The sequence below is a fragment of the Patagioenas fasciata genome, chromosome 5 (genome assembly GCF_037038585.1).
Source record: "Patagioenas fasciata isolate bPatFas1 chromosome 5, bPatFas1.hap1, whole genome shotgun sequence".
Classification (NCBI taxonomy): domain Eukaryota; kingdom Metazoa; phylum Chordata; class Aves; order Columbiformes; family Columbidae; genus Patagioenas; species Patagioenas fasciata.
In genome coordinates, this window is record NC_092524.1 from 299988 (window position 1) to 323824 (window position 23837).

The 23837-nt window shown below is 58.0% G+C and overlaps 2 protein-coding genes across 3 annotated transcripts; both read right to left on the reverse strand.

Annotated features, from left to right (window-relative positions):
* Positions 1–809: 809 nt before the first annotated feature.
* Positions 810–3461, reverse strand: CNTF (ciliary neurotrophic factor). The gene is made up of 2 exons (XM_065838271.2): positions 2480–3461; positions 810–2163 (listed from the first exon to the last, which is right to left on the reverse strand). Exons 1-2 carry the CDS (start codon positions 2591–2593, stop codon positions 1690–1692), a joined length of 588 nt encoding a protein of 195 aa, XP_065694343.1. The 5' UTR covers positions 2594–3461; the 3' UTR covers positions 810–1689.
* A 128-nt stretch (positions 3462–3589) lies between these two features.
* Positions 3590–23468, reverse strand: ZFP91 (ZFP91 zinc finger protein, atypical E3 ubiquitin ligase). 2 transcript variants are annotated; one of them, XM_071808629.1, is made up of 11 exons: positions 22958–23468; positions 22242–22267; positions 12443–12649; positions 12298–12334; positions 11750–11836; positions 11247–11369; positions 9038–9088; positions 8474–8552; positions 8098–8212; positions 7165–7264; positions 3590–6829 (listed from the first exon to the last, which is right to left on the reverse strand). In XM_071808629.1, the coding sequence occupies exons 1-11, from the start codon at positions 23323–23325 to the stop codon at positions 6319–6321; spliced, it is 1704 nt and encodes a 567-aa protein (XP_071664730.1). In that variant the 5' UTR covers positions 23326–23468; the 3' UTR covers positions 3590–6318. The 2 variants fall into 2 exon arrangements, with proteins under 2 accessions (XP_071664730.1, XP_065694342.1); XM_065838270.2 differs by having other exon boundaries at positions 12443–12656; positions 22240–22267.
* Positions 23469–23837: the final 369 nt, after the last annotated feature.

Below are 23837 nucleotides of genomic sequence, written 5' to 3' on the forward strand. Positions count from 1 at the left end.
GCTGGGCAGCAGGGCGCCATGGGGAAAGGCTTCACGGGCACAAAGCAGACAAGGCTGGGAGAGAGAAATACTTGCTGGGAAAGGGACGCGCTTTGACTAATCCTGGAAAAAAAAAGGCCAGAAATTGTCATTCCTGAGCACAGGGACACAGAAACATTTCAAATAAGCCAGTCAAACCTGCAAAGCTGAGTCTAGGCAGCAAGCAGCGACTGAAGAAGGTGCACATTCTACCTCTTGGGCATCACCCACAAAACCACAGGCACCATCAAACCCCCCTCACCCAGACCCCACAGGGCAGCCCCAGCCCTGCGGCCCCGCTTGCCCTGATGCAGCCAAAGGGACGGGCAGGGTGGGCGCGGGGGGTCCCTGCTTCACCGTTGCCCTTCGTCCTCCCACAGCGCCCAGGGCCCCCCACGCCCACAGAGACACTGGTGTTGGGACAGGCGCTGCGCCTGGTGCCACCACCGCCCGCCGGGACAAAGCCGCTTTGTGCAGGGCCAGCCAGGCACGTCCCCAGCCTCCTCCCACCCTGTGCCGCCAGCGTCCCTCCATGCTGCCTTCTCTCCCGCAGGGCCACACCAGCATGGGGAGCAACTCCAGCCACCCTCCCCACCTCCTCCTGATTCTCCTGCCACTTCAGTCTGCTCCCTTGCCAGCTCCTTCACCTTCGCCGTGGCCTCCCAGCAGGTCCCGTCCCCTGCAAACCCCACTGAGACCAACCCTTCCCTGGGGTGGGAATAGGCAGCCCAGGCTCTCCAGTGAGGCTGAGCCCACTGTCCCACCTCCCCCAAGAAGTCACATCACCCCAGTAGATCTCCCAGCCCTTTTATTCACTCGGCAGCTAGAAGCCATCACATCCATTCAGCAAGAAAACACGGCCCAGGCAGCTGCGCAAGCTCGCAGCATCCGCTCCGCAGGGCGAGCGATGCGGTCGGGGCTGTTTAACCCTCTGCGCTGTCTTCAGTCCCAAAACAACACCTGGAGACACAAACCTCCTTGCAGAGGGTCTTCTGAGTCATGGTCTTCAGTTACAAGCTCCTCTCTGTTACCTTGGACAGGCGGTTGATGCGTCCCCTCCTGATTGTAACCCCACACCCCCTCCCTCTCAAAAAAGCCCCAGGCAGTTAGAGCAGAAATTCAAAGCACAGAAAATGGGAGCTGGGTAGGAGAAAAGAGACCCGTCTTGCAGCCAGGGGACAGCTCCCAAGCCTCCTTTCATCAGGTGATATTCTTCTGCCCTTTTGCTCCTGCCTTGCGTCCACCACAAGAGTCCCGAAGCATCTTCTGTGCGCCGGAGGCAGCGCCTGGCCATGGCGAGCCGGGCAGCGACTGAATCCCAAAGAAAAGGCCACACCGCCACAGCCTGCTGGCGGTCACGGCCTCCAGGCCCGCGAGTAAGTGGCAAAGCTGCTCCCTGGGGGGCAATGTCAACCCCCAGCAGGCAGAGCCCGAGCCCCGCCGGGCCCACCCTGCCGGAGACCCCCGCTCCCCGGGCACAGCGCATCCCACGCCTCCACCTCCGCACAGGGAAAGGGCTCGCAGAGAGTGGCACCCCAGGATTAATGACCCTGTCTCTCCCGGCTGCCCCCTCCCCTGAACAACCCCTGTCGCTGTCAGCAGCCCTCTGCAGGGACGGGCGAGGAGCCCCCCACGGCCCAGCGAACCCCAGCCCCCCGCCCCGTGCCCGCCTCAAGGGCTCTCAGCTGGGCTGGGGTCCGAGCTGCTGCCCGGGCTGGGCTTGGCGAGCTGCCGCAGGTCCCGCGTGGACCTGACAGCCCACTGGGCCAGCTCCCGCAGCACCCCCAGGCCCCGCAGCTTCCTCTCGAAGAGGCTGAGGTGAGAGGCCGGGGGGGGCCCGGCCGCCTCCTCGCTGGGCGGCCCGCGGCTCTCCAGCCGCAGCAGCTCCTCGAGGTGGTAGGTGAAGGCCGAGACCTGCAGCAGCACGGCCGCGAGCGCCCGGCCCAGCGCGGCGTCCGCCTCGCCCAGCTGCTCCCGCTGCTCCTCCAGCATCTGCGCCAGCAGCGCGCGGAAGGCGCGGTACGCCGCCAGGTTCTCCAGCAACCGCTGCGTCCCCGTCTGCTCGTCCCAGCGCTCCGCTGCCGCCACCGGCACCCCCTCCACTGCCGCCACACTGGCCGAGGCGTCCAAGCCCTGACGTTCCACCTGCGGGCGAGAGCGGCCGGGGTCAGCACTGGCAGGAGAAACAGGGGGCTCCCCGCACCGCCAGCACCGGCTCCAGGGGACCCCAGTTCAGCTTCAACGCTGGCCAGGAGACGCTCAGGGCAGCGCAAGGCCCGGGGCTCAGGGTTTGCCCAAGCATCGGCTCAGAGCACCAGGGCCCGGATACCGGCAGCGTTTCATCCCTCATCTCCGCCGCGGGCCAGAGCCCTTGTGCTCCAGCACCAGCTGCCAGGAGCCCCTCAGACCCTGGTAGCAGCAGCCACCCCACCAGCACTCCCAGCCCCACAGGCAGACTCACGTAGGTGTCCAGGAGGTCAACAACGTCGGAGCGCATCTTCCCCGCCAGGCGAATGCCTCGGCTGCACAGGTCACGGCGCTGGAGGGCGGCTGAGGGGCTGTCTGGGGCCGCCATGGCCTGGGCAGCCGTCGCAGGCTCAGGGCGCAGCGCCTGCCCGGCCCCGGGAGGACAATCCCCTGCTGAGCTGGTGCATTCCAGCCGGGAGCTCTGCTCACACGTCCGCTGGCCGGGCTCTCCCCCTCTTCCGCGCCTGGGGCCTGGCACGATGCTGCAAATTCCCGCCTCTGGATCAACAGCAACAGATTATTTCCCTAATTCCCCCATGCTTCACTGCTCCGAGCGCCTTGCCCAGAACAGCCTTGCCCAGAGGCCACAGGCTCCCAGCCCCGCTCTGACCCACTCCTCCCTGCCAGACACAGCGATGAGCAGGACGCTAATCCCCAGCTCACGCCAGAGCGCGGGAAGCCGCTGCTGGGAAGAGGCGAGCGGCCCCAGGCATTGCTCAACACCGCAGCCCAGGCCGGCCCTGAGCGTGCCGGGCGCCGCAGGTCCACCAGCGAGGGGCGGACGGAGCCCTCGGGCTGCAGACCCGGCACCGGCTGCAGCCCAAACCTGGCAGAAAGCCAGGCCTGGCGCAGCTGCCTCCAGCCCTCTCATCCCCACGGCTGCACGGGGCCGGATCTCCCAGCTCCGACCCCCTTCCGCAGCTGGGTCTCGCCCCAAGGGGGCTGCAGACAAGGAAGCAGGTCCCCCCACCTGCCGCGGGTGAGCTGCATGCGCCCAGACAAAAACAGCTCTTTCGGTTGGTTCGTTTTTTCCTCAGCATGTTTATTTTGGTTATGTATTACCCAGATTACGAGAAAAAACAGGAGTTGAAAAGCAGTTTCCCTTGGGTATCACAGTACCCGAGCCTTGCCCCAGCCCGGCTGGGGCCTCCCGGGCCGGTGGCCAGCCCAGCGGCGCCGTTGCCACCTGGTGGCTACTGCAGAAAGCGCTGCTGGTAGCCCAGAGCCCGGGGCTAGGGCTGCACAGCCCCGGCCCAAACCTGCACCCTGGGCGGGGGAAGGGCCCTGCACCCCTCCCGGGGGAGAGAAAAATAAATACAGGGAAAAAAATACAAAAAAGTTTATTGCAAACTACTACAATAATTTATTGAAGCAAACTGCATGCGGGTGAAGGAGACAGCGAGGGGAGCAGGAGCTGCAGGACGGCTGCGGCAGCGCGGGGCGTCCAGCGGAGCGGGGGCTGCACCGGTCCCTCCCGCCCCGGGCATCGGGCTGCGCTGAGCACAGACAGGCGGGGGCCGCGGCAGAGCCACGAGGAGCGCGCGGGGGCACGGCCGGACCGGGCGCCGGGAGGCAGAGGAGCCACGTCCCAGCAAGGCGGTGATGGGAACGGCTGCGCTCACTCGGGCAGAGGGGCCAGGCAGCCCCCCTCGCCTTGTGTCACCAGGGGAGCAAGCCCCTGACCCGAAAGCTTGGAGTGCCACCCCAGCTCTCCGATTAGTGTTCTGTGCCCTGCTCTGCCGCTCCACAGCTCCCGGGGCGGGGCGGGGCAGGGCAGGGCTGTGCCCCCGCACGGCGAGCTCGCCCTCCCGGCCAGCAGATCCGCTCTGCTGGCGACAAACCACCAGCGCGGGGCTGAGGGTCTCAGGGTGCTGCTTCTCCCCCATTTGCAAGGGGAGGGGACCGGCTGACCACCCGAAAGCTTCCTGCTGCAAATCACAGTGGTGTGATCCAGGTAAGAATCTGGATCACCTCAACTGAAGAACACGGTTTAATTTCACACGGTACCACCCTGGACCTGAGGTGCAGGGTTCCAGGAGACGCGCGTTCAGGGACACAGGGCCCCGTCCTTGTCCCCAGAGCAGCTCGTGGCCGGACACGTCTCCTCTGGCACCGGAGCCGTGCTGCTGCCACGGCAAGAACACGGGGTGCCCACACCCAGGGCGTGAGACACCAGGGCGCAAACTGTTCCACCACGAACCACCCCAGCACCTGAAGTGTTTCAACTTGCTCTGGCAGGGATCAGCGTAACAGGGGGAGGGGGCAAATCAGGACACGCAGCCCAACGCAATCTGCGGGGCTGGGGCCACAGCTGGATTTCCAGGCAGCACAGGGGACAGAGTGGGTGTTGAGGGCCAGTTTTCAATTGAATTCCATGTTTTATTGCCATTCTCAGAGCCCAGGTTCCTGACTTAGCCCAGCTGCCGTGTGCCGCACACCAGTGTAGCTGACCTTGCGCTCAGACAAGATCCTTCAGCTTTGCCCCCAACCACATAAACCCAACTGAAAAAAAACAAGCAAATGAACAAAAAGCCCAGGTTATCCTTCACCTTTTCCAAAAACACTACCAATTCAAGGCCACTGAATCTTCACACAAAGTTTCAGATAAGAGCAAAAAGACCCAAGTTTCCGTAGCCGACACGTCGTATCCTATGTAAACTTTTCCAAGGGCTGTCCTGACTACACCGGCCGGCAACGCTCGAGCCGCCACGTCTCACAGACAGCAGGGCTGTTTGCGCAGAAGAGCAGCTTCGAGAACATGGCTGCACAGCAACTCCCCCGATGGGGTCAGGGAGAGGCGCTGACAGCCCCTCAGTCCCACGTCAGCCTGTTGCCTTGGAGAAACAAGCCTGAGACAACCACATCCCGTCCCTGCTTCTGTATCTGCCTAGACCTGGAGAGGCACAGCTGCATGAGAAGCACATCCCCCAGCAGCAAGCAGCTCACAACTGTCCTAGGTCCTGGAACAATTCCCTGGCTAACGACGCTCTTCCCTGAAAGGCCGGGGCGAAGGGGAAGAGAAAAGAGCATTTAATGCGAGGAGTTCACCCCAAGCTGGAAGGGAGGGAGACAACAGCCTGCCGTCCTGCCACTCACCTCATCCTCCCGCTAGAACGCTGCTGCAGACACCGCCCCGCACACCGGCTCTCCAGGGGCTCTCCCTCTACTCTGGAAAAGCTGCGAGACTCATCTGACCGCGGAACCTTCACCCTGGCTGTCCCAGCTGCTGCTCCGACGCACGACGTGCTCCCCGAGCTCGTGAGCGCCAAGGAGCCTACAGGGAAACAGCCCGAGCCCTTTCCATCCCCACCCCCTAAGAACATAACTAAAAAATACCGACCCTTTTTAAATCAATAAATAAGGAATCTTGTTACCACAACACAAAAACGAAACATATGTTCAAAGTGCAAATTACTGTCGTCAGACTGGGATGCTCCTCCTCGCCTCTCCCACGCAGGGCTCCCGCAGCCCCGGGCCTCTCCGAGCAAACAGGATCTCCGCGCCAGGGCGTTCCCAGCCGGGCCGCGCGGGGAGCGCTGGGGACGGGGCCGCGCCGCCCCCCAGCTCGCCCTGCCGAGGGGCCTAAAGTGCCGACCGGGCTCCCAGCCCCGCGGAGCAAGAGTGAGACTGCAAGGGCCGGAGTGCAGCAATGCATAGACGTTGGGACCAGGGGCGAGAGGGAGTCCTAAAAACTCATCCAGAGCACACCAAAGGCTTTCTAGTCTGCGAGCGGGGCCACGCCAAGGAGCCAGAAAGGCACCTGCTTTGAGGCAGAGCGAAGGGTGTCAGTAGGGCCCCTCCCTCGGAGAAATCCGCTGCTCTGTCCAGCTTGCTCTGGTAATGGAGCACGTGCCCCTTCCTACAAAGGAGCAGTGGGAGAGAGAAGTGGTTGGGAGAAAGAAGATGTGCTGTGATCCAGGCTGGGGGAGCAGACCCTGCGGTTATTTACTAGTATTGTAAGTTTTCTTTGCTCTCTTTCAGTAAGTGTTTGTTTTGTTTTTCCTTTTAAATACAGAGTCCAAACTGTCCCAGCACCCACGAGCTCCCTGCCCACTAGGGCCCAGCAGAGCCTGAATCTTCAATGAGCACCTCGGTGGCGGTGCCCAGGATCTCCGTGTTCATGACCAGCCCCTCCGGGTTCGCGCTGCTGCCGCTGCCCACGAACAGCTTCCCGTCCGCCACCAGGCTGACGCGCTCGGCCCCGCCACAGAACGGCTTGGGCACGGCGTCGGGGCCCAGCAGCAGGCAGTCTGCCGGGGCCGCGCTGCCCAGCGCGTCGGGAAGGAGCGGGAGGCCCTGCCCGTCGGTGGGCGGCGCGATGGCCTCGGGGTTCGTGCCCAGGATGTCAGTGCTGGTGATCAGGGCGCCCGCGTTGGCCGCCAATGCTTCAGCAATGAGCACTTCGGGGTGACTCTTGGCTTTGTGGGCCACAACGCTGTCCTTCTTCTCAAATTTCTTGCCACAAATGTTGCAGGAGAACTGGTAGAAGGAGTCTGCATCGTGTTTCTTCATGTGCCAGTTGAGGGAAGCCTTCTGTCGGCAGGTGAATCCACAGATCTCGCACCTGGGAGGGGAGAACGGGGAGGTCACAACTAAGGGACACTTGTGGGGACAGGAGAACAGCAGGGGTTCACTAAAATGGGATGGCACCACAGCTCCAGCTCTTCCAGTTTTACTGGCAGAGGGCTTATGCTCCTCACATCACTACTGGGACACGGCCTCAGGAGCAGGTGAGGCAAGGGGCAGCCCGAACACTCCTACCGGTGCGCGTTTGAACAGAGCTGGGACACCACAAGCAGGCTCCAGCCCTGGCTCCAGAGCTGCTCTCGGTGCAGCCCAAGGGCGGGTGTCTGCGGGGTCCCCCAAAGCCGAGAGCAAGAGGCAGGCACGGGTACTCACTGCAAGGGCTTCTCGCCTGTGTGGATCATGCGGTGCACCGCCAAGTTATGAGAACTCTTGAAGGCCCGGGCACAGTACTCACAGATGTAATCCCTCTGATCTGAAAAGCAACACCAGTGGAGCATCACTCTCCGGCAGACCTGCTCCCTTACCCGGCTCTCACACGTCACCGGTAAAGCTGCCCAAGAAGCAGCAGAACTGGAAGTGCGGGGAGGCCAGCAGGCGCAGCAGGGAGGGGCTGTCCCACAACACACCGCAGCAGCTCATCTGGAGAGTTAAGGAATTATTAAGACTCTCCTAAGAGCTACTTATCCATTCCAACCAATACTGAACACCTCATTAATATTTATAAATATCTAAAGGGTGAGTGTCAGGAGGATGGAGCCAGGCTCTTCTCGGTGACAACCAGTGACAGGACAAGGGGCAATGGGTGCAAACTGGAACACAGGAGGTTCCACTGAAAGAGGAGAAGAAACTTGTTCCTGGTGAGGGTGTCAGAGCCTGGCCCAGGCTGCCCAGGGAGGCTGTGGAGTCTCCTTCTCTGCAGACATTCAAACCCGCCTGGACCCCTTCCTGTGGAACCTCAGCTGGGTGTTCCTGCTCCGGGGGGGATTGCACTGGATGAGCTTTCCAGGGCCCTTCAACCCCTGACATCCTGGGATTCTCTGAAATTAGGATAAAGCTTGGCTTCATTTATTCCTTTACAGAACCCCTGAGTGATACTTGCCAGGGGGTGATTACATACTCTATAGCCTATTTCTTTTATTTCCTTAAAAGATGGTAAACCAGAAGGAAATAACACCCTGCTGCTGCTGCAAATCTATGCCACCTGCCTTGGCTCCACTCTCCCAGAAGCTCTGGAGGCTGTTCAATTTTTTAACTCCTCTGCTCACTGCCCTGAGGAGTCTGTAACTCTGTCCCCGCTCCCCGTACCTGTGTGGTGTTTGGCGTGCCGCAGGAGCTGCTTCTGCAGTCGGAAGAGTCGACCGCAGGAGGGGTGAGGACACACGTATTTCTTCTTCAGCAAGTGCTGGTACTTTATGTGATGCTATAAAGGAAGAGTGAAGAGTTGTAGACTCTTTCCATGGCTACACCATGAACACAAAGCCCTTGGTCTCCATTGAGAGAAGGAAGCCAAACAAAAGTGGACATCTAGCAACAGGACAAACACAGAGACACATGCAGCCACAATTGATTAAGTCTGGCAGGAAGACTCAGTTAGAAGGGAGAGCTTCAGTGCTAGCGCAGGATTAGCTGCCGTTCCCCGCCCTCACACGTGTCACACAGAAGTAAAAAAATGCCCACCCACCTGCAGGTAACGCGGGTGAGCCAGGACCGTGCCGCAGCCTTCCATCTCGCAGCGCACGTACTGAATCGGGGGCTTCTTCCTGAGTCAGAGAGCACACGGGCAGAGTTGGCTGCTGCACCGCAGCCGGGCGGCGCAACACGAGCGAGCGCGAGTGCAGCCTGGCCAGGCCGGAGCAGGGAGCTGCTGCTGCAACGCGCCCGGCCGGGCCGTGCCGACTGGCGCTGCCCACAAGCTGCTCCACCCCAGCGCTGCCTCGGGGTCTCCCCAGAGCCGAGAAACCCCAGAGACACAGAGTTCCCAGAAGCTGCTTGCAAGGCAATGCCAGGCGAGGGACCAACTCAGAAATGGGGGAGAGGGGGGCTGGTTCAGCTGGAAGAAATCACACCTATGTGGAGAAGAGGGAAGCAAAGGAGGTGAAGGCATGCTGCTATTTTCTTTTTTGTTGTTTCCCTTTAAGGCAGACTCCTATACGATGAGAGAGAGGTAGGTGGCTTTGAGACAATCGACATCTCTGTGCAGGACACAAGGGGAGCAGGTCAGGACAGACCTGAGAGAACCACTCACCTTCTCTTGGGCAGCCTTGGGCTCTTGTCGTCCTTTCTCCTCCTTCCTCTCCTGTAACAGGGTTACAGAAACAGAGCTGAAAGAGGCTTCTTTACACTGGTGGCAGGCAGACTTTTCAAAGGGCATGCTATAAAGCTGGAGCACACTACAAGAAACAGTACAGAACTCTTCTGTGCTTTTAGGCTGAAGAGTAACACTGCGCCCAGCACATCTGCCGCTCCCCATCGAAACACTGATGGGTTTCTAAGGAAATGCTCCTGCAATGGCTGGGCGGGTCCCCTGAAGAATCTGGGTAACCAGGTCTCCACGCAAACTGTCCCCGTGTTCTGCAGACCTGCCACATGGCGCAGACAGCTCCTCCGGAGCTGCGGTCCCCGTGCTCCCGGCACCCTGTGACAGGTTTCCTGCACACCGGGTGGCGCGTGCTGACCTCAGCTCTCCCGTCCGCGCCAGCACCCACGCCAGCTGCGCCCTCCGCCAGGGCCCGCGCCGCGCTCCGAACACGCTCCCGCCCAGGTGTCCCAGCCGCTGCTCGCAGCCGCCCGTGAGCAAGCGCCCGTGAGCAAGCGCCCGTGAGCAAGCGCCCGTCGCAGCCAGAAGCACCAGCTCCTCTGCTGCAGCCCAGTGAGGAAGGGCTGCTGTACCAAACCCGTTTTTCTTTTAAACCTGCAACTGTCCAAACAACTTGCAATCTTATAGTTAAGTTTATCCATTTCTAGGCTGCAGATGAGCACACAGGATTCTGCTCTCACCGGCTTCTGCTGCAGACAGTTTGCAAGGTATTGCCTCACTAACTGCGCGCTCTACAAAAGTCAGCCTGGTGCGAGTTGGAGGCAGAGCCAGAGGCTGCAGCATTCTCGAGAAACACATGCTTTAGGTGGTTTGCTCTCATCACCCCTCCCATTTCCTAACGCACTTTTTGTAAACATGTCATTTTGCCAACACAGTCCAGAATTGATGCTTCACCTTATTTCCTCTGCTCTGTTAGGTAACATTTCATACCATGTGAAAAACATCCATCTGCATGACAAGGAATAATGGGATTAACGACCTAGCAGCTATTCTACAGTCCTCTGAATTAACTACAGCAGCTTATACACCTGTCAAGACAAAAAATCTATGCTCTGTCTGAGCAGACCTGTGTGCTCACATGTAGAGTTAGTTCATCGTCCCAAGCAACCGCTCTGCCCCAAATATTGTGCCTGCTTGATCGCATCGCTGCAGACACACTTGTGCTGGAAGCACTCCCCAGCCTGTACTGAGACGTCTTTATTGGCAGCAAAACCACGCCTGTCCCATGCTGAACAGACACAGCATTTGAGCCGAGGCTTCAGAAGAGGCACAGGTTTTACTGTGCACAAAACCAGTGTCTGATCCAACCAACCACAAGCCTCACAGAGCCATCTCTAGCAGAAAAAGAAAAGCTCTCAAACGGTCAGCATCCTCGCTCCAAGGTAAACCAGCTCTGCAGCAGCTCGGGAACGGCAAGGGAAAGCAAAGCCAAGGTGCGGAGCCCACGCTGCAGCCCAGCAGAGGGAGCCCGCTCGCTCCCACTGCTCAGGGAGGAGCTGAAGCACAAAGGCCCTTCTGCCTCCGCTGTCCCAGACACACACACAGACACACAAACCCGGTCACCTCGGCTGCCGGCGAAGTTCAGTGACAGCGCACCCAAAGGCCCTGAGCCTGCTGCCGAAGCACCAGTCACCGACTAGGAACCGGCAATTCGTTCTTTTTTCTCCAAAACAAGGGAGAACTCGGCTGTTTCTCCTGAGCTCTGGTACGTTAGTCCCAAACCTAAAGAAAACGCTCACGCAGTATTCCCATGCCTGCCTCCAGCACACAGCAGAAGAGACGCTGCCTCTCAGACCGGCTTTCTAATGCAGCCCAATCCACCTCAGACATCACAACAGAAACCAGTTTTAAGAAGTATTTCGCACCATGTGGCCACATCCATGTAGGCCAACTAACCACAGAAAAGAGAAAAACTCCCCAACTTCAACTAACTGAAAACACCAACTCTTATTTTTCCTCGCTGAACACGCACAAGATCCTAGAAACCAAGATGCTGCCAGAACAGAAGGCTCTGCCCCGCCGTCCTTCTGTCCCAGAGCAGCAGGGAAGCCAACAGCAACACCACGCTCTTGCGCACTAACAAGAACGCGAAACACGCAACGCACACCGCCACACGTAACCGCAGAGCGCTACTCACTTCCTTGGCGGTTCTTCATCTTCCCGAAACTCACTCTCTTCTTTCACTTCCACTTTAATCTCTTTCTGTTTCACTTTTTCCTCCTTTCCCTTGCTAGCTTTTCTCCTTTGCTTTGGTGCCTCCCTGCAAAGACACACAAACACAACATATTACTCCAATATTCTTTCCATTGTCTGCTTTTTACAAAGATTTAAGCAAAAACTGGATTCAAGTTCAGGTCTACTTATCAATTCCCATTTCTAAGCAGAAGTATGACCAAGAATTAAGGAAGAATCTGGCAGCCAGCAGGGTTTTAGAGGCTTTAGTTTGTTAGAGAAGACGAGTCCTGATAGCTGTAGGCAATATTTAGAAAATACTGTGTCCAAGAGGAGCCATTCCACCTTGGCAGCTGTGTGCATCCACACAGCAAACAGCACACATCCTCTGGGATGCATTAAGCTCATCCGACTAAGATATCACAGGTTTTTGGTCTAAAACCACAGTAAGTATGTAATCCAACATACTTCTCTAGATGGGGCTTGTAGGTTTCATCTCTTGGATCATCTTTGAAGGGAACTTCTTCCTCGCTGATGAGCATCTCCTCGTCATCACTGCTGGGACAAACAGAGAACAGAGGCCTGCAGCAGCAACAGCTGGAGCGCCACCGCGAGAGCCCCCGCGCGCGGGCTCCGGGGTGGGAGACCCCGCTACTGAGCGCTCTGCTCCGGCACGGCCGGGGAACCTCGCGGCTTGCGCCGGCCCAGGAGCACGACGGCAGCGCACACACAGCCCCCTCCCGTGAGCCCGAACGGCAGCATCTGCTCCTGGAGGAATAAAGCTACCGGCTGAAATGCCCAGGCCAAACCCTACTATCCCTTTCTGCAAAATATCTCCTGACGTCTGCAGTCCATCCAGACTGAAAACACAAAGGCTCAGGACTGAATGAAATCAAAGGTATCTATCCCACAGATCCTTTCACAGAAGTATTTACTTTGAAGAAAACTCAGGCCCTTCTCTTCCCTTCTTGAGACACTAAATAGGAAGAAGTACCACAAAGTAAGGCGTTTCCTACCTGATTCCAGCGGGAGACTGATGCTGTTCTGTGACCTCTGAAAGGAAAAGTCACCATTAGGTTTCAACACGTGTTGGCCGCAGCGCGCTCACGTCTGGCGGCGCCGGGGGGGCTCGTGAGGCGGGGCACGGCGCTGCCCACGTACCGTACTCCAGCTGGTCCGCGGGGGGCTCTGCCTTGCAGACGAGCTGCAGGGAGCCGGTCCTGGCGCGGGAGGCGCGCGGGCCGTCGGGGTCGCGCTGGCGGGCGGCCCGGCTGCTGCGCCAGCCCCGGCCCGGCCGGCCCGTGCCCACCGGGGAGCCGCGGCCCAGGACGCTGCAGATCTCCTCTTCCTCCTTCTCTTCTTTGGGATCTGAAACACCCGTTGCAACCGCATTAAATACATCATAAACAACACAATCATAAATACATAAACAAACAATAAAAAGCGTCAATCAGACTCCTCTCTGTTGTGCGATGTTGAACAGCACAACTGCCCCGTCGGCTGAGGGGGAACCACAGCCTCTCAGACCTGGAGCGTGCTCTGCCAGGCCCGGCAGGACACAGCCCGGCCCCACCTCTGCAAACCTGCGCCTGAAACTCCCAGCACATTCCCTGCTGCCTCCAGTATCTAAAAACCCTCTGATAAAGGCTTATAACGTGAGTACTTGCTGGCTCTGATGCCCCCTAAGCACTACGAGACAGACACTCAGAAACCTCAGCAGCTGCTTTACGACAGACCAGCTTCAAAACTGAACCCCACTAAAAGTCACGTCTGGAGAACCCCCAAACGGCTACTTAATCAGGACTGTGCACCTGGTAATAACCCTGAGGAACCAGAGCGAGACGTTTCTGCAAAAAGCATCACAACACCACCAGCCTGAGCTCTTTGCGCCCATTTATAGCTTCTACAGGTGGTTTCTTTTTGGCTGATGTCCAGATATGTTTTAGCAAGATACCGGCACTGGCTAAAATGTCTATGTGAGCAAGTTCATCCCTTAAAAACTGAAACTCCCAAGTACAGTTCATCTAAATCTCCCCTCTATATCAGTTCAAAGCCATCACCCCGCGTCCTGTCACCACCCTTGTGAAAAGCCTGTCCTCATCTTCCCTATGAGCCTCCTTTGGGCACTGGAGGCTGCTCCAAGGTCTCCCGGAGCTTCTCCTCTCCAGCTGAACACCCCAGCTGCCTCAGGCTGTCCCCAGCAGAGCTGCTCAGCCTCGGGTCACTCCTGGGGCTCCTCTGGCCCCTCTGCAGCAGCTCCGTGTGTGTCCTGTGCTGAGGACCTGGAGCTGGACCAGCAGCGCAGGGGGCTCACCAGAGCGGGGCAGAGGGGCAGGATCCCCAAACCCGCTGCCCACGCTGCGGGTGACACAGCCCAGGACGCGGGTGGTCTCTGGACTGTGGGTGCACATTGTGGGTCAGGGTGAGCTTTTCATCAGCCAGCACCCCAAGCCCTTCTCCTGGGGCTGCTCTTCACCCCTCCCTCCCCAGCCCAGGCGCAGGATCCTGCACTTGGCCCTGTTGAACCTCAGGTGGTCCACATGGCCCCACTTCTCCAGCCTGAGCAGCACAATGTGAACCCTGTGTTGAACCCGTGCGACACAGTGGGTGGGACCAGAGACATCCTGAGCTCCCTCCCCACCTGAAATCTCTGATTTTGCATCAGGTCTTTCGAACCAAATGATCCTTTCACTTCTAGCATGCAGTTTGCTTTGCAGGTCTCATTCCCCAATCACTGATTAACAGGGTGGGAGCAACATACACCGAGTGAAAAAATCCCACCTGAATATAGGCCGTGAGGCACCACGATTTTGCTGTCCAACAGCAACCAAGTCTGATGTGTCCCACGTACAAATCCCCGTTCATCAGAGCAGGAATGACACCTTTTCTGGCCTCCTGGTTCAGCAGATCTCAAGGCGAACCCTGACTGCTTTATGGTTTTAGTCCTAACTGTGAACACCCTTAGTATGTTAGCATGTTAAACTGAACCCAAAGACACCTGAAGCCATTCTCCAGAAGTTCACCCCCACACGCTGCCAGCACGCGCCGCTGCTCCTCAAAGAGCTCTATTCCCTGCCAAGATCAGGCATCGGCCGATTTCTTAGCAAGAGCCGGTGTTTTAGAGACGAGACTGCTGGAACCGAAACAGACTCCCTCAGAACACGCTCCTACAGCGCGCACCGCTCGCCCCGCAATTCCGCTTCACTTCTCTAGAGTGAAGGTGTTTAATAAGTCTTTCCCGATGACTTTTCCTGTTTACTTCTTCCTCTGCTTCAGTATGCTCGTTTAACACATTCACGGCACTTCCACGTGCCGTGAATACCTATGCACCTCCAAAAAGGCCCATAGTTAAGAGAAGCATCAAATATTTACTTTATAGTAGAACTTGTAAAGCAATATAGGGCTACTAGTTGAAAATTCTTATAATTCTAGACCCTCCCAGCAGCGGGCAGCGGTCCCCATGCAGGGGAAGGCTGTGTCCGCCCGGCGCGCTGCCCCGGCCGCCGCAGCCGGTGTCCACCGCGCCCTGCCCGAGGCTGCAGCTGCAGGAGAAATCAGAGCTCTTCATGAATTTTATGTCTTCTTCCCACACCTGAATGTCCCTTTTCCTTCGCAAGTGCAGCCTTTTGATGAATCCAGACTGCTTCTCAACAAACAAACACGAAACAAGAACCAAACCAAAATAAATAAATAAAAACAACCCCACAAACAAGCTACAAACCACCCAGTAAATATAGAGACAGCGACTGGCTCAGACAGAGGAGCAGCAGAGCAGCACGTCCCCCCTGCCGCCCCACCTGGCGCCCCGGGGCACCGCGCGCTTCTCACCGGAGCTGTTGGGACTGTCACTGCGCTCCAGGATCCCTCCCCAAACCTCTGACGCTGGGCAGCCAGACCCAGCAGTCACATCCGCGTTCGGGTGAGGAACACGGCTGTCCCTGGGCAGGGAGCGGCTGCCCCGGCTCTGCACTGCTGCTGAAGGTGCTGGAGATGCCCAGCTCTCTCAGGTGATGACGCCAGGACCTCAGTCATTTTTGGCCCTGCCCTGGGTACCACGCTTGGTCTGGTTAAACCCGGCCCTGTGGTTGAACGCTGTCACCCCCTCCTCTCACAAATGTTTGCACAGAAGGCCACACTCCTGGGTTACCAAGGTTTGGCTCATGGCACAAAGAAGCAAGAGCAACAAGACAGAGAGAATAAACATTGCTATTACAGACAATCAGGCTCTGCTCTTCCAACAAAAATAAGTGCTGCTTGAATCTCCTGAGACCAGAACATAGGAAAGTTTTAACTTAGAAAGGCTGCAGTCATTCCTGAATTTAAAACTCTGTGAACCTGTCAACACCACCAGCTCTGGCTAGCCACCGTTTCTCTGGAAGGTTCCTGTCCTCCCCCAAGACACACGACAAGTGGATCACCAGCCAGCATCCTGCTGTTTCGCTGCAAGTGTCAGCAGTGGCGATGGACACCAGGTCACCACCAGGACTCAGGGTCTGAAGGACAAAACACGACAGAACAGCTACCGAGGTACCGCAGCACGACGCGACAAGAGGCGCCGAGCGCTTGCTTTTCCATCAGCCGCTGCGAACGGTCCCACAGCCGGCACCGCCGCCCTCGGCCCGAGCCGCGTCCACGGAGCGGGCAACGGAGGCTGCAACTTGGCAAAGCGAGCGTGACAAGGAACGCCCCGGGGACTCCCCCGCGACCCTCCAGCGCCCTCACTCGGCACCGGCCCCTCGCCCCGCGGCTCTGCGGTCCGTGCGGGAGCCGCTCTGGAGATGGGAAAACCTGCTCTCTGAGCTCCTACCAATCCTTCTGGAGTTTCAGCTCCTGGGGCTGCTCCTACATTGAACTCGCCCTTAAGTCACCTAATGAAAACAGCGTTCAGTCTGAGGAACTTTCACCATTCTGCTAATTCTTCCCCAACAGCCTTTAAACTGAACAGTGTCTGGGGCAGAAACGCCTACAGATCTCAGTGATGGTGCCCAAGAGGTACCAAACCTCATTTAAATCTTAAAGAAAACACCTGTCACTCGGACAAGGGACAAGAAAAGGAAGGTTGGGAGGAAAGGACTATAACGTTGTGCTGTTTTAGTTTTAGACAGCCAGAAGACTCTGAGCACCGCTCGCCCTGCACAGCACGCCAGCCAGCGTCGGCTCCCATCTCAATGTGCAGCAGAAATGCGTTCCCGTTCGCACTAATTCTGTCCCAGGAGCACAGACACAGGGTTACTGAACCAGTGAAAGCTTCTCCATGTCAGAACCTGTATTGTATTTTTCTACATATACCAGCTTTGCCACAAACTGAAGCAAAAGGGATAAATACCCAGGCCTGCCCACTGTCTCAGACCAGGAGATAAACTCACCCTCACAGTTCTCGGTTCCTCCCTACACCACAAATCCACTTTGCAGGCATGATCTGCACATAAGGACAGCAACTGGCACCTGCTCGTGCTTTGTCTCTCGCTTCACCTACAGACACGTGGCGCTCCAGGCCCACGCCATTCTCCTTACACGAGACCGCTCAGGCACAGCGCGCTCGCTGCTGCCTTTCTGCATCACTGGAGGCAGCAAGCGTGAAGAGTGACAAGGGCCGAGCAGCGGACCCGAGCACCGAGGGAACACACCAATTACTCACTGCACAAAGCAGAGGGAAAGCCCAAACCACTGCGTTTACTTCCCAAAGCAGCAGCAGTTCCTTCATCACAGGACCTGCAGATCACACTCTGTTCGCTGCTCTCCTGCCCCGATCCCTGGGAACTCGCAGGTGCAGCGGCCACACGCTGCTCCGTATGTTGGGAAAGAGAAGCAGGTTTCCAGAGCACGGACCAGGCCGCCATCCCCGCCGAGGGGCGTGCGGAAGCTTCCCCAGCACAGGTGTCGTCCTGCAAGGCAGCAGCTGCCGGGGTCCCGTGGGGGCACCACTTCAACCTGGCACAACCCGTCCCTTTGGCATCACTGTGCGCCGTCCTGCTGCACCGCAGCTGGAACCCGCCTGGGTGCTCGGACCTGGGAGCTGTTTCTGCTCCACACCTGCTCTTGTTCGGATGTTCACGTTTTTATTCACCAGCCCGCCTCCGGCCGGCAGCTCACTGCAATAACAGGTTCTTCTCTTTCTGACATACAACAGTAACAAACACCCGTGCCACTTTATCCTCCATGCAGAGAAAAACGAGACTTTCGACTGTTAAAAATCAGCAGTTGTTGACTGCTAACAAGACGTTTCCTAAACTTTGATTTATAAAGCATTTGCAAGCGTCTTACTAACCCTGCAAAGCAGACACTTTCAGAAAATATCCATGTAAGGAAAAATAAACTACAAGTTAAGTTACGAAACTATTATGAAAATAAATGCACCACAACATATATGCATCTCAGACTGTAACTTAGATTTAATGTAAAAGAGATAAGGCAGTGAACATATAACCTTATAATGGAACGGGCAAAAATGAAACTTGAGAAAAAAATCCTAGCGTAATCCTCTGCCCAACCTCACCCTGAAGAGCTGTGAAATAAGGATGAAGCTTTACGAATCCAAATACTGAGATATAAAGCGAATTATTTATGCTACAAAACTGTTTTGTACAACCACAGCCTTAAAGTTTTCCACATTTTTAATCTGTGGAGCCTCACGGTTTTCCCATCGGTTCACAGCGGGCTGCCATGGAGCAGATGTGCACGTCCAGTCCTGAGGAGCCGGCGTAGGGGTCCCCGCACACGTGGGCTGGGAGAGCAGCACCGAGCGAACAGAGACACCGCACAGCGGCACCGAGCGCGGAGACACCGTGGAGACACCGCACAGCGGCACCAAGTGCAGAGACACCGCGGAGACACCGCACAGCGGCACCAAGTGCAGAGACACCGCGGAGACACCGCACAGCGGCACCGAGCGTGGAGACACCGCGGAGACACCGCACAGCTGCACCGAGTGCGCGGAGACACCGCGGAGACACCGCACAGCTGCACCGAGCGCACGGAGACACCGCACAGCTGCACCGAGCGCACGGAGACACCGCGGAGACACCGCACAGCTGCACCGAGCGCGGAGACACCGCACAGCTGCACCGAGCGCGGAGACACCGTGGAGACACCGCACAGCGGCACCGAGCGCGGAGACACCGTGGAGACACCGCACAGCGGCACCGAGCGCGGAGACACCGCACAGCGGCACCGAGCGCGGAGACACCGCACAGCGGCACCGAGCGCGGAGACACCGCGGAGACACCGCACAGCGGCACCGAGCGCGGAGACACCGCGGAGACACCGCACAGCTGCACCGAGTGCGCGGAGACACCGCACAGCTGCACCGAGTGCGCGGAGACACCGCGGAGACACCGCACAGCTGCACCGAGTGCGCGGAGACACCGCACAGCTGCACCGAGCGCGGAGACACCGCGGAGACACCGCACAGCGGCACCGAGCGCGCGGAGACACCGCGGAGACACCGCACAGCGGCACCGAGCGCGGAGACACCGCGAAGACACCGCACAGCGGCACCGAGCGCGGAGACACCGCGAAGACACCGCACAGCAGCACCGAGCGCGCGGAGACACCGCACAGCGGCGCCGAGCACGCGGAGAGACCGCGGAGACACCGCACAGCAGCGCCGAGACGCTTCTGAGCGTCTAACACGGGTATCCCACCCGGCCCCCCGCCCAACGCACGGTTCCTGTGGCCACGTGCTGGAGAAACACGCGAGTCCTGCTGGCATCACCCGCGGTGCAAAATCCTCTGCTTTGAGACCGGACTCTCGAGAGGGTGGCTCCACAGACATGGCACCACGTCGCCTTTAATCCCAGCTTTAAACACTGGCTTCACACAGCCCCGTTCCACCTCTCCAACAAACTCCTCTGCTGCACTGCTGTGTACCTATGTGCACTCAAGGTATTACATTGGATCTCGTTCTTATCATCGCAAAAAAGGATCAATACCAGTGTAAAGTTGCAAGACGAAAACAGGCAAACAAACTAACTTGCATAAACAAGGGTCCGCACGAAGCACATTTCAGCCACGTGACACAGAAGAGCAACATTAGAGACGGGTATTCATTAATCTGAGCGCTCATCCACAGCACATGGTGCTTGTGCAAACGCTTCCAACCGCGCCCTCGTCCCCTCCCCAGAGCCACCTCCTCGCAGCTCGGCGCGAAACCTCGCAGACCAGGCGCCGTTTGGGATCAGCGCAGGGGGCCGCACCAGAGCACGAACCAACAGCCTGCGCTGCCCGCGGCGACCGACGGGAAGACGCCATCTGAACCCATCAAGAGGCTCCTACACAGCAGGGTACAACCTTACCAGAGGCACGTAAGAGTCAGAAACTGGTCTGGGTGTAAAACAAAACGGGAGCAGCAGGTTTTGTTTGACTGCTGCCCTGACTTCAGGAGTCACGGTAAGCACCAAGTTTTCAATTCAGTGATGGAAGGACATGAATCGTATTCACTAAAACTATATTCCAGTAACTAAAATTATTCTGGCCTAACTAAAATGAAAATTATTTTGACAAGAACATACAGCATTGTGGCAAGTCAAACGTGAATTATACTACATAGTCTGGCTCTAGCTATATTAATTCATTTATAAGCTGAGATTAAATGTTCTACTTATGTAACTAATATTTCTACAGAATCACATTAAGGAAATACTGTAATTGCATGACTAAGCAGACGAGATAGGAAATGCAATCAGTACCGCTGACTGTGCAGCTGCCGTGGTAATTCTGACACAGCGCACACCTTGGGCTCCATCCTGCCGCGATCCTCAGCCCTGCACCGCCAGACCTCTGCGCCGGCTCCCGAGTCCGACCCCGCGGCACCGCACCGGAGTGCCAACGCGGCCACACGCGCCTCCTGGTACGGCACCGCTCACAGCCACAGCGCAAACTCACCCGAGATCGCGCCCATCGCCTCTCAGCCTTCTCTACCGACAGCAGTGCCGGTGATTTTACTTCAAAATAGAATCTCAAACATAAAGCAACAAAACTCACTGAACAAACTTGGGTGCAGCGCGTTTTTCGCCTGCTCGACAGACATGCGGTCGTGTCACAGGAACACGCTGCTCCACGGGCCGCTCGCCCTGCGCAGAGAGTTACAGCTACAGCTGAGCTCACGAAAACTCCGTGTTCCGAACTGGATTGGGTATTTCACAGCAAAGGGCAGTAGTATAACGCAAATCGTCATGCAGAATTAAATTCCACGCCAGAACCAATGCCAGTAAACGCCCGCACTAAGAACCACTCAGCAGATTTACTGGATTTCTTCCTCAACCCAGCTCCACCCAGGGGTGAAGCACCGAATGGTGTTTACCTTCCAGAATCAGGAAGGACGCCCGGCCACCGAGAACCCTGCCGTGCCAGGAAACTGCGGCTCACCAGCCCCTGATGAGGTGACTTCACACACTTTATGCTGACGGCCAAAGGGAGGGGGCGGCAGGGAAGGGTCTCTCCTGCGTGACCCAAGACACTTTATTCAGTCTGTTTCTGTGTCTTCCCCATCAAGCGCAAGTGCGCGGCCAGGGCGGCACCAGTTCTCATGGCCAGTTTTCATGCAGATGCTCATGCCATCCATTTTGGCTGCAGGTCTAATCACAAAAAAGAGCCCAAAAAATTTAATACATACTTTTTCCGCTCTCGCATTCAAGGACAGCTGAACCTCTCAGAGCCCAAAGTTAAAGTCTAAAGCAGCTAGAGTGCAGAGAGTCGCCCAATTCGGGAAGTTCAGGGTGACCTTTGCCACTTCCAAGCATATACCAACAAACTGTGGTAAAAATGGGACTATTCTGCCTGTTTTCTACCACTACCACACCAATGTTTCTGCTTAAGGGTATCCAAAACACTGAGAATCACCACCAGAACATGAGGTTAACACTATAAGTCTATTAAGTGACAATGTCATGCCTTTTCACTTATTTCAGCAGCTTTGCTTTGACCTCAAAGGTTGAAGCTCCCACAATACTCTGCCAACCCTTCACACAGCAAGAGGCGAATGCACACAGCAGGGTGGGTGATAAAACACATATAGGTTAATGCTGCTTCGGTCTGCAAAAATACACCTTGCCAGGCAGAGCTGTGATGGATTTCAACACCCAGATGGAATAAAGCTACAGACCTGTAGAAACGAAGTTACAGAATTACAAGGATAAAGGCGGTCTTTAAGACACGAACGCCTGCAAACAAGAACAGCTCCAGCAGAAAGGAGGATTCGTTTGCACAGGTGTATGACCTTTCCTCACCATCTCATTCTGTGACAGTCCACTAGTGCCAGGTCAAAACCAACACGACATAAAGCCTTTCACTTGGAACTGTTTCAAAAGTCAGCACCGGGTAAGGAGCAGAGCCTTTTAACTTTCTTTTGCACAAGAAGCTGTTAGATGGATGCACAGAGTTCACAGAGTCTGCAGTGGAAGAACAGAAGTTCTGCTCCTGGTCACAGTTCTCTGCAGTTGGGGCTTTCTTGATTAAACCCATTGAGCTACTCTCCCCTTCCAAACTTTTATCTTTCCTCTCTGAAGACATAAGCATAAAAAAAAGAAGGAAATCACCATCTACTAAAGCTAGAAAAGGCCAAGAGTAAATATTTGAATACTCTTTATTCCATATATCTTTCCTCTGCCTCTTGAGGACCCACACCTGCTGCCACAGCCGCAGCACAGATGTGAGCCCAGGTTCTGCCGGCCAGTCGGGACCAGCAAACAGGAGCTGTCACCCTGTGGTACGGCCTCCACTTCCCACAGCGAAGCACAGCCCTAGTGGTTATTGGGAAGAATAAGTCTTTGCACGTGCAAACATCAGCAGCAGCTTATCAAACTTCCACAGTGTTGAGAGAGACCTTGGAAAGAAGCTGCATGTCATCAAGCAACAGAATGTTCTTAAAAGGAAGATCCAACAGATGCTTGGCTGCCTTTGTGGCAAAGCCCTGACTTTCTGGATGGAATATAACAGTAGGAGTGAGTAATTCAGCTCTTACCTTTACCAGCTGCTTTATCTGTGCACCTGAAAAAAATACAAAGGGCAAGCATAAGAGACAGCTTCCACGGTTTGACAGCAGAAGCGAGAAACTGAACGATGTAGAGAATAAGCCCCAGTTCCCAGCCGCGGACAGACCCATTGTGTTGTTCATAAATCACTGGTTTGAACCCCTTATAACAACATGGATTATTCGATCTGTAGAAAGTTTACACGAACTATAACAACACACCAGTCAAAGCCTGGTCTCACCCACAGTAGCTGTGGGTAAGTCAGAGGGACTCTGCCATTAGACCAAGGCAGATCAGCTCCGGTACCGAGCATCCAAGCACACGTGTGCACGTGGCCCGACTACCGATCCCAGATCCGCAGCAGCGAGATGCAGCCAGGGCCAGTCCGGCCGCCTCCCTCACCCGGACCCGGCACCAGAGCGAACACGGGCCGGGAAAGGCAGCAGCTGCCCCGGGACACTGCCTGGGCGGCTCACCCAGGTGCGCTGGTTCTGCTCCCAGCCCGCCGGCTGCACGGCCGGGGCCGCTGCCTTCCCGGGCAGAGACCTGCCGGGCCACGGCTCGGCCCGGAACAAAGAGGCGGAGGGGCAGGGCGCCCCGCGGCGGGAGGCGGCCCCGGGGCGCAGGCGCCGCTCCAGCGGGACGCGAAGAGGCCGCCTGGCCGGGGCCCCCGCCAGGCCCCCACCCGGCCCCGCAGAGCACTCACCCGGACCGGGGAGCCTTCTTGGCAGCGGGCGGCGTCTCGGCGGCGGGCTGCTCGGCGGCGGGCCTGGCCCCAGGGCTGCTCCGCCGGCGGCGGGGATACTCAGCCTTACGGCGACGGGAGGCGGCGGCAGCAGCAGCAGCGGCGGCGGCGGCGGCTCCCCCTGCGGCCGAGACGGCGGTGGCCGCGGCCCGGCCCCGCTCCCGGCCGCCCCTCAGCACCCGGCTACCGCCAGACTCCTCCCCCTGCTCGGCGGCGGGCAGCGGCGGACGGCGGCGGCCCGAGGACGGCGGCCTCTCTGCCACCGCGGGCGGGCCCTGGGCGGGCAGCTGCTCCTCGGCGCCCCCCGGCTGCTCCGTGCCCGCCGGCATCAGGGCAGCGAGCGGCGGGGCCGCGGCCGCTTCGCGCTCCTCCCTTCGGCCCGCCAAACCTCCCCCGTCCGCCTCAGCCGCGCCCAATCACCGCCCACCCCCACACGCACCAGCCAATCCGCGAGCGTGGGGAAAGCGACGGTTCCGCCCCAAGCCCCGCCTCCCCAGCCCGAGGCCCTCCCGCCTTTCTCCGCCGCTCGCGCGCCGCCCGGCCAATGAGCGGCCCTGCTACGTCGGGGCCCGCCCCCCGCTGCCGCGCGGCCAACCGACGGCCCGCTCCCCGCGCGCCCCGCGCGTGCGCCACGCCGCGCAGGCGCCGCTGGGGCCGCCGCGCTCGCGCTCTCGCTCCCCCCCCGGCCGGCCCCGCCGCGGCGCCCGCCCGAGCGCGGCCCCTTCGGCCGCCGGCCCGCCGCCCGGCTCGCCCGTCCGCCGCGCGGCCGCCGCCCGGCCCGCGGCACCGCCGAGCTCCCTACCGCCGCCGCCGCCTGCGCCCCTCCGGCTGCCCCCGAGTC

Bases quoted from the DNA above. Each gene is read 5' to 3' on its own strand.
- CNTF (XM_065838271.2), bottom strand. From the start codon at position 2,593: ATGGCGGCCCCAGACAGCCCCTCAGCCGCCCTCCAGCGCCGTGACCTG. The intron at 2,164-2,479 runs GTGAGTCTGCCT...TCTCGCCCGCAG, and splicing joins TTGACCTCCTGGACACCTAC to GTGGAACGTCAGGGCTTGGA.
- ZFP91 (XM_065838270.2), bottom strand. From the start codon at position 23,325: ATGCCGGCGGGCACGGAGCAGCCGGGGGGCGCCGAGGAGCAGCTGCCC. The intron at 12,335-12,442 runs GTACGTGGGCAG...TTTTCCTTTCAG, and splicing joins CGCGGACCAGCTGGAGTACG to AGGTCACAGAACAGCATCAG. The intron at 8,553-9,037 runs GTGAGTGGTTCT...TCTCTGACTCAG, and splicing joins CCAAGGCTGCCCAAGAGAAG to GAAGAAGCCCCCGATTCAGT.